Raw genomic sequence first — 10669 nt, 5'->3', positions numbered from 1 at the left:
TAAGAAGGAACAGAACCAGCAAATGTGTTTATCTGCATCTAAAGAAATTATGCAAATTTAGTAATGGCTGATTTTACGGCTGATTATAACACTCTACTCCAATTAATCATCATTTGATAATTTACTGCTACCACGATCAGTAGAAAATGAAAACCGGTATCTGTTTTACATACAATTGTGTTTACAGCCAGCTTCCTGTGGGCGATAATAGCGCAACGTTAATTCACATGCTATAAGAATCCTAATTTGCATAGAAAGGAGGTTTTCAAAAAATTATTATGTGCTGCTTAAACTGTATTGTGGGTGGTTGGTGAATAAAATTCATAAGTTTGCGCTGAAACACCACACGCTAATGCAACAGTTTAGTGAATTCGGCCCACAATGGTTCTGTTCTGCTAAACGTTAATGTGGATTTGTGTTTGTGATATGTCAAAGCTGGTATGCCCCAAAGTCACAGGATCACTCAGTGGATATTTTAGAAATCCCCATATCTGCAAATGGGAAAGAGAAGAATATGATGGGAAAGGCAGGGAAGGACAGAGAGAGGCAGATGCATCAGTAAACTTTTCCACATCGAAGGTGACACTATTGTTAAATGCAGAAGTTTACAAAACTCTGGAAGGCACTTGCCTCCAAACTCTCCACTATCATGAATAAAAGAGAAGAAGTAGAGAGAGAAAGATGTGACTCACACTTCTTCTGCCACGGGGGTGTTGTAGCTCTGAAAGAGAGGCTGAACAAAGAGTCCGAGTGTGCCGACGACACACACCAGGATAAAAATCCAGAGGAAGAGCCGGTCGATCACCATGGCTACATACTTCCAGTCCTCAATGATCTGCAAACCAAAAAAAAAAAAAACCTTAAACTTACTTAAATATTCATTACCATTACAAATATGCATTTTTTTAGTATTTGATTTCATTTACAAAATATGTGATGATTCCAATAATGCATAATTATAAATATATGTTTACACTTTTAATGTTTTATGACATTTCAGTGTTAAGAGGGAGCATCATTTTAATATAATAGTTTGCATATTAAACAGCATGTAAAATGTTATAAATTTGTACTGTTAAAATTCATAATATGCATCTTGAACTCTTGAATCAGATCAGACTGGTTGTGCTACATGTTTTTTGATCCACTAAAATGAACCAACTCATAAGAGTCATTTGTTGGGGAATCAGATCACACCGGTTGTGCTACATGTTTTTTGATCCACTAAAATGAACCGGTTCATAATAGTAATTTGTTTGGGAATCAGATCACACCGGTTGTGCTACATGTTTTTTGATCCACTAAAATTAACCAACTAATAAGAGTCATTTGCTCAGGAATCAGATCACACCGGTTGTGCTACATGTTTTTTGATTCACTAACATGAACCGACTCATAAGAGTCATTTGCTCAGGAATCAGAACACACCGGTTGTGCTGCATGTTTTTTGATCCACTAACATGAACCGACTCATAAGAGTCATTTGCTCGGTAATCAGATCACACCGGTTGTGCTACATGTTTTTTGATCCACTAACATGAACCGACTCATAAGAGTCATTTGCTCAGGAATCAGATCACACCGGTTGTGCTACATGTTTTTTGATTCATTAAAATGAACCGGTTCATAAGAGTCATTTGCTCAGGAATCAAATTACACCGTTTGTTCTGCATGTTTTTTAATTCACTAAGAACCATCTACTATAGGAGTAATTTGTTCAAGATTTAGACACCACTGGTTGTGCTACATATTTTTTTTAAGTCACTAAAAAAAATTGCCCATGCGAGTCATTTGTTCAGGAATCAGGCTACTCCAGTTCCTCTGCATGATTTTTTATTTACTAAAAAGAACCAACCCATAAGATTCATCATATCAGCAATTGTTGTGCTGTATTGTTGATTCACTAAAACTCTACTCCACTCAAACTCAGTAACAAATAAATCAATAAAGTCAATCAGTCAATAAAATACAAAACCACATCTCACCCCTTCATCGTCATCCTCAATCTTCATATGTTCAGCAATGAACCTCACACCATCTATGGCCTCATCCACATCTTGGTCGTGCCTGACTTTCACTCTCTGCCTGAACTCCGACCCCTCAGGGAGGTCACCGACCCTCCAAGCCCCGCACACACGCCCAGGGTCATCACTTAAGAAGAACGAGTCTCCATCCTGATGAGATGAGAATGATTTCCGTTGGTGTTTCCGTCGAAACCTTTCCCGTACATTAGACCTTCCAGGCCGTCGCATCAGAAGGAAAGCAGGAAGCTTATGAAGAAACACACACTTGACCCACTCGGGCATGTAGTGTGTCGATGGAGAACGGTGGTGCACGTTGAGCACACACACACTCGTCACAATAGAAAATGTGACCAGCACCATCGTAAACATCAGATACTTTCCTATTAATGGAACAGCTAATGATGTTGGTGGAACGATCTTCGATATCAGGAGCAGAAACACAGTAAGAGCCAGAAGAACCGACATGCATAGTGTCACCTTCTCTCCACAGTCTGAAGGGAGGTAGAAAACCAGAATTGCAAGAGACGTGATGAGGACGCATGGAATGATAAGGTTAATCGTGTAGAAGAGGGGTTTGCGTTTAATCACAAAGTCGTATGTGATATCCAGATATGTGAGGTCATTGGGGTCTTCGTTTTTTCTGCCAGGGAGGGACACGATATCCCATTCGCCGCTGGGTGTGTAGTCATCACGACTGGCAAAATCAGACGTCAAGACAAGATCGAGTTCTGTGCGGTCATAGGTCCAAGAGCGAAATTTAAGCGTGCAGTTCTGTTGATCGAAAGGGAAGTTACGGACTTCTATAGCACAGGCGCTCTTGTAGATGGCAGGAGGGAGCCAGAAAATATCCCCAGTGTTGGAGACTACGGCATTGCAGTAAAATGAAACTTCATATACACCATCAGCACTGTAAGAATAAAAATGAATATTATGAATATCAATCAACTGTATTCTGTGTATTCCTAAAGAACAAAAAGGGAGTTACTCTGGGATAATGACAGTTCTAAAGGCATTCTATATTTATTTACTTTATTTATTTATCTATCATTCATTTTTTATTTAAAATATATTTTAATTTTATGCAAATATATTATTAAGAACAAATAAACTATGTAAATAAAAAAAATCTAAATAACAGCAATTTTAAAAAAAAATTAATGTGTTCATTTCGTACATTTTTTATTTAAAATAATTTTTAATCTCTTGAGTTCTTGAAAATTAAACTATTAAAATATCAAATTTGGCATCTTAGGGTTAGGTTAGGTATATTATTATAAATGTATTCATTCGTAAGTCACTTTGGACAAAGCATCTTCTAAATTACTAAGTGTGTGTGTGTGCGTGTGTGTGGTTAACTTAAATAATAGCCCTCGTTTTGAAAAACCCATGAATATGAGATGCTGAGAACGCCTCTTCATCACACACAGTTCCTGGTTAGTATGCATTAATTAACAGATCTTTAATCCGGGATCGCTCCCCCTCTGTGCCCTTTAAAATATAAGTGTACAGCTTTTCAATTAAAATTATCATAGAAATTCAATGCTTATTGAAACAAAGGATTCGATGCGCCAGTGTCTCTTTACATGGAGAAATGCCTCTTAAGCTAACTAAAGTCTCATCCCACCAAATTTAGCCATTTAAGCAATGAACATGCGTAAGTGCATCCTTTATTTTTATCTACTAAAATAGAGGTTATATAACACATATTACTTCCACTAGGAACAACCATCTGACCTAAATCAAACACTTTAAACATTTTGCTTGTCATACTTATTTTTTTCTTCATTCTTCTGAGCTTTGTCAAGACCGTAGACGTGAACGACGTGAAACAACAGCAACAAGGGAGACTGCTCTTACTTTTGGCAACTTTCTAGCATAATTATCCAGTAACAATGACAGTTTGCTTGTTGTATTGTGTTTGACACTAAACACTGCTCTGCATCAGGTCTCACAACATCCCATGGCCTTAATAAGAACTGAAAAAAAGCTATTATTATTGTGGTACTAATAACTGCAAATACAAAGTTATTCCAAATAAAACATTAATTTATCAAACATTGCGATACACATGTAAGATTGCATAACTATTCTGAATAAAAGTGTGTATCAGTGTATCATATTGTCATATAATATAGGGTCAGTATTATTATCAGTACTTACTCAGCAATAACATATTCCTTTATTTATATTATTTCACAAAATCCTGTTTTTCTGATTTTTTTAATCAAATAAATGCAGCCTTGGTGCGCAGAAGAGACCTTCAAAAGAAATTAAAACTCTTACTGATACCAAACTAAGTCTATAGACAGTAGATATGTGCTAATGATATATAAATGTACTGGTCACAGTTATAGCATACTTGTTATAGAGTACTATATCAGGAAGCCAGATGTGCTGTGATGGTATTCGTAGTTTTTTGATGCCTTCATACTCATTCGGGTCCCACACCAGTCTGTAGTCAGTCCACTCCTACAGAGAGAGTAAAGTGTGGTTAAAACTTTTCAATGTGGGTGAGACAATGTACCAGAATTGCTACCAAGCACACTTTTAACAGAACAGCTAAATGCATTCACTTGGTTAAACAGGATTTTTCCTCACTTTTCGAAATGACCTAAAAGTGAATTGAATTACAACTCAAATTTGACACACGCAGTAAATGCACTCATGTGTTTGACAGCTGATTAGACTGTGTTTTATAACACTATCCAGATGAGAGCACAGGCATAGCAGGTGAGCTCACCTGAGTCAGCCACACATTCGTCGTCATGATTTGTTCCCTCTCATTCTATAAAAAGAGCAGAACATTGCATGTAACAGCGGAAAAGTGAATAGAAAATAATCGGGAGGAGCGACAGGGTTATGATGTGATCAGGATATGACACAAGATGCATCAACCATGTGAGCACTAACACTTGAGCTCTATCTAGAAATGACACGAAAGGGTTAAAGCATGTGAATGATTTGCTCTAATTTACAGCTGTGTGAAGCACAGATCTGGACAAATGAGATTCCACAGAGGGCGGGGCTACCCAGTGCAACAAGACAAAAATAGTAACAGATTGTTTTGTCGCTTGTCACTTTGTGGCACTGCGCCTGGTTACAACAGAGCGTCAATGTGATTTTACCTGTCAGTGTGAATGACCTTAAGTCTCTAATGTGTCACAGGCATGTTACTGCTGCACCACGGCTCTAATGCAATTGTGTGCTTGTGACATGAACATTAAATGCACCATTTATACACACACTCACACGATTGTATGCAAAATGCCTTAAATGTTAATTATTGAAATATCAAATATATCAAAAAAAAATTAATATAAAGTTTGAGTCAGAATGAAACTGATATTTTTATTCAGTATTTTTATTTCTGCTCAGAATTCTGGGGGTGAAAAACACTTTAACGCTATCTACACTTCATTAAAAAGCAGCAAATCAGCATGTTAAAATGATTTCCGAAGTATCATGTGACAATGAAGACATAAACTTTTAAACAGAAGTGTATAAATCATTTATATTTAGGACATTTAGCAGACACTCCTACCCAGAGTCACTTAAAAAAGGTTTATACAGTATATGTTAGGTCATGAGTTTGTACTGTATATATTTATGATGCTGATATCACGTATAATAAATCACACAAGCAAGTGTGTTTGTTTAGAGTTGGAGCTAAACTCTGCGAAATAGTGGACCTTGAGCTGCACACCTCTTCTCGAATATTTTGTGTTTTCTGTGTGTGCATATGAGACATACTTACCACACTAATGAGCTGTGCAAGAGAGACTTTGATGCCAATAGTGACCTGCTGACTCTTATTGACCGCAGGACGGATAAGTTTATTGTAACGCTCAGGACCGAGCAGAAAATCTACCAGCCTCTCCTCAGCATCAGCAGCAAGAGACCCTAAAATACACAAACACAAACAATAAATGCTAAAGTAAAGGTGTGATATTATTAGGAATTGTTTGTGAAATTTACAGGCAATTTCAATGTAAAATCTATATATCTATATCTACATCTGTCTATCTATCTATGCATGTGTGTGTATGTTTGTGTGTGTGTGTGTGTGTGTGTGTGTGTGTATATATATATATAAAATTTTCAGTGCAGTACAGTATGACTGTATGTTGGCTAGAACTAAAAGAAAGTATTTTTGTGACTTTTTGTGATCAATGTGAGTGTCTTGATGGATTTTTGACATAGAGACGTAGGATTTTGACATTTTCCATGATCAAAGACGTTGTAAAACTAAAAACAGGTCGTTTTGACATTTCTGACATTTGACTTTTTTAATAGTCTGAGCTGCACATTTTAGAGCAGAATATTGTGTTAACTTTATTTATAAATTACTATAAATGAACTAAATTATGACTGATTTGCCAAAATAATAATAATAATAGGAAGAAGAATTAGAGGAGAATTATTACATCAGAAAAAATGACATTAAAAAAGCTGTAGAAACAAATTTAACTCAAAAATGGCAAGTAACACATTGTATTAAACGTGAAATTTTAAAGATGAAAATCTGAAAGCGTTTTCTGGTAAAACATACTCCAATAATCTTGTTTTATATGATCCTTTCTAGATTGTTCTAGCTTTGCATCTAGTGTCTGTTTGCCCAAATCTTTTACAGTAATTGTCTTTAAATGTCAAACATCAAATCATCAAAAGACATTAAAGATATAAAGCAGTGCTATCTCCCACAGTTTCTTATAGTTCTGGAGCTTTTGAGAAAATCATGAAAAGGTCAGAGGTGTCTGCTAAACTGCATGTAACCTGCTTTCACTGTAGAGCAAAAAACCACAAACATGTCAGAATCATTTTTCTCCGCATCTTATCCCATCGTAACTCATAAGCCCACCAATGCTGTGGAGGGGGTGTGCCAATGACATGGCAAAACAATGACTTGCCAAGCCGGTAGCAACACACACACACACACACACACAAGTCATTTCCTCCCCACTGTATGTGGATAAGATCTCCAGTGACTGTGCTCCTCCTCTCAAAACAGAATACTGACACACACACACACACACCTAGTTTCCATCATGAATCCAAGAGTGTGTCAGACTCAGTTGGATCTGTTCCGCACAGGAAGACACACACACCTTTGAGCTTCTGTGGCTATGCTGAGCTTTAGTCATTTTGCATGGCTTGTCCCTTTAAGCAAAGCAAGTTCCTGATCCACTTCACATCAGTTTATGTGTGTGTTTATATGTAACTCAGTACTCAAGGATGTTATACCCATGCAAAAGCCATGTGTGTGACCATATACTGTATGTGTGTCTGACCTAATATCTCTAATCTCAGACCCATCTGTGTGTTACCACCATTTCTAGCTTAATGCTTCATCAGACAGACAAAACATCTGCAGCAGCATCTGACTCTAATATCCATTTTATTAATTTATCTATTTGCCATTCTTTCATTGTCTATATGAGCTGCAGTGGATTCAAATGCAGTAACAGAGAGTACCAAAATCTCCTTATAAAATGATGACAATGTTTATAAATAAACAAGAATTCCATATTTTACATTTTAGACAATGCACGTTGGCATGTTCAAGCCTAATCTGTTTAATTTTATCAGAGTAAGGTCATAATGGCATAAGCATAAACCAGTTGACACAGGTAGATTTAATAGCCTTTTACCCAGAATTTGCACATCACATAAGCTGCCACTACCGAGACTCAAACCCACTTCTTTTGGGTTACCAGCTTGACTGGCTAACCATTAGGCCACAACTGCCATAATATATACAGTGTTTTTGACTTATTATTTATTGATCCATAAGGCATGACACTGCTGCTGTCTTTTAAGCTGTTAGCCAGGTTTTACATCATACTACAGAAAATAGAGTGATGAGATTTACTTTCTTGATGTTAATAGTGTGCTCATATTTACTTTTGAGCCATGTAGATCCTTTTCTTTTACCAAATTGTGCTACTCTTGCATTAAGTAAGATAGTCCTTGTATCTCTTTAGCTGCTTCTCTTCAGGTGCACATTTTTAATGCAGGTTTATACTTTTAAGTGCAGACTTATCTGCCTTTTTTCAACGTGGAAGTAAGGCGTTTTCTGTGAATGTGCCAGACTTCTGGTTCATTAGCTGCTGTAGGGAAATAACGAGAAGAATATAGCAACATGCACTGAACAGTAAAACTGTTTGCACTACAAACAAGTGTGTTCACGATTAAGATAATACATTAAAATAACATTTTAAGACACAATTGTTTGCTTTTCAAGCAGCAAAACAAGCTGTTTTGTACAGCTAAAAATAGCTGGAAGCGGAGGACACCGGAAGCTAGACTCATAAAATTTACAAATGGCCACACCCGCTCTTACTGGAAAACTAAGGTGGATAGAAAGCCTGAGTAAAAGACATGCACACAAACATGCACAACAAGCTGATAATTAAAGATGAAAGATATCATACTGCTACAATTACCACGTTATGTGTGTGTGTTTGAGGCTATTCAGCTGAGCTGTGATTTTTGTGCATGTGACTGAACTGCTTCTGAAGAGGTTGTGTGTTTTTGTAAAGCTTGCTCTGATGTTAATGGATGTTAGTGGGGGTTAAGTGCTCTCATCCCTCACATTATGTATAGGTCTTATCCCAGGTTATATCTGCACATCGATCGTAATCCTGCATTTTAGGATCTATTACATATATATTTGATCATTTTAAGATATTTAAGACAGTCTTTTGCCTGGTTGTGGACACTAGTAATCACAATATCACCAATATTTCTGAAAAATAGCCACGATGCTTGTTATGAAATTAATCCAAATCAAGGCCTCTACAGAATTTAAATATAAGAATCTAACTTTTGGACTCTTAACAGTTTGGTGATGTTTGATTTAATTTAGCATGTAACTACAGAATACATTTTATATTATTTATCGTACATTTATATCACTTTTATAGCGCTTTGTGCATTATTACAAAAATAGCAAGCAAATGTTTTTTTTAACATTAATATTATATTTTATATTTTGCTGTTAGTGTACAGTGAATATTTTAATAACATTTGCTAAGGCCTTCAATTTACCTTTATTTATACTTCCTTTACTTCCTCATTCCAAAACTGTAAATATGAATAAAAGTCTATGGTCATATGGCAATTTATAAATGAATAATCCAGCTAAAAAAAAAACATCTTAACTTTAAATACTTTTATACACAGGTGCCTTATCATATATTTGTCTAACCCTACACAGACACATGGCATGTGGTTAGATAATAATAATAATAAACATTGAATATAAAATAAATTAATTAATTAAAATTGCATGGACCACAGAAATAGTTGAAAGAATGTTAATGCTGCTCTTTTTTATGAAAGTGGATGGGGACCAAGCACCGTTAAGCTTCAACAATTACCAAACAAAATAAAGCATCAAAAGTAGTTCTTGTAACGCAGGCACTATAATTCAAGTCTTCTGGAGCAATATGTATATTTACAGAGCATAAGATTCAAACTGTAAAAAAATCACTATGACCTTCCTGAAGTTCAGAAACACAAAAACTCAAAGAATAGTATTTGACCTACTTAATAAACAATGGACATAATAAACTTAATCAACAAGTATTCCACTATGCACATGTGTCCCACATAAACGCATGCATCCATTAGGAGAGAGAGTTTGAGAGAGAGAGAGAGAGAGAGAGAGAGAGAGAGAGAGAGAGAGAGAGAGAGACTCTAACATGTTACCAATGTCAGTAATAAAAAGAAAATAATAATGCATGCTGATTTTTTGCGTGCTGCTATTTCTGAATATTTGACTAATGGCTATATTACATACCATTATAATAAATGTATTTAAAAACAAGTATGCAATAGCCTCTTACTTGTCACGCAGAGCCAAAGTAGGCAGAAACAAATAAGCCACTTTGATGCCATCACGAAGACCATTACTCTCTCTCTCTTTCTGTCCTGGGTGAAGGTTCACAGTGATGTCCAGTGCACTCTCCAGGACGGGCGCTGTGGTGCTTTACCCTAGCCGAGGGTTATTCTCTGTGCTCCGGGCTTTGCTCTTTCTCTCTCAGCATTCAGCAGCCGTCTCTCAATCATCGACAAATGTTTTGCTCGCGTTAAGGCAATGTACTCCAGTGCGCCGAGAAAAGCGCGAGCCCGTCCACAGACTCCGGTCAGATTACGCGCGCTAACATTTGAAGCGCGCTTAAGCCTTTCATCAAGTCAGTGCGTATGTCTTAACGAGAAAGAGACGCGGCTGTTGCAAACATGTTTCCTGACAACAAGAAAGCAAATGACAGTAAACTGTAGACGGCTCCATGTAAACTTTTAAGCGATGAAGCGCGAGAACTGACACGCAACACACACGTCACGCTCACATACTTAGGCAATAACAATGTTCTTATAGTATGCACTTATATGATTGAATGTATTCCTGGCTGAGTAATCTTCAGATGCAGTGCAGGTATCTGTGAGAACAGTGATACAGTCTCATATGGGGTTCTAAGTTTATAACAGGCAATTTTATGACATCTATAATGAACTCAATCATCAGCAGATTCAAAAATATGATTATTATCAGCAGCTTCAATAAGCTATGTTAGGTCATTTTAGGATTTCTCGCCTTATTAATCATTAAAGGGTTAGCTCACCTACAAATAAAAACTGTTATA

General features: G+C 36.5%; 1 protein-coding gene across 1 annotated transcript; it reads right to left on the bottom strand.

Moving 5' to 3' along the window:
• Nucleotides 1–297: 297 nt before the first annotated feature.
• On the bottom strand, nt 298–10165 carry LOC113075523 (neuronal acetylcholine receptor subunit beta-2-like). Its single transcript, XM_026248495.1, has 7 exons — nt 9872–10165; nt 5779–5924; nt 4765–4809; nt 4384–4493; nt 1986–2931; nt 693–835; nt 298–491 (listed from the first exon to the last, which is right to left on the bottom strand). The coding sequence occupies exons 1-7, from the start codon at nt 9933–9935 to the stop codon at nt 476–478; spliced, it is 1470 nt and encodes a 489-aa protein (XP_026104280.1). The 5' UTR covers nt 9936–10165; the 3' UTR covers nt 298–475.
• Between the last annotated feature and the right edge of the window lie 504 nt (nt 10166–10669).

The sequence above is a fragment of the Carassius auratus genome, chromosome 1 (assembly GCF_003368295.1).
Source record: "Carassius auratus strain Wakin chromosome 1, ASM336829v1, whole genome shotgun sequence".
In the NCBI taxonomy this organism is placed as follows: domain Eukaryota; kingdom Metazoa; phylum Chordata; class Actinopteri; order Cypriniformes; family Cyprinidae; genus Carassius; species Carassius auratus.
Note: the sequence above shows the minus strand (reverse complement) of the source record. Positions and strands in the feature narration are given on the sequence as shown.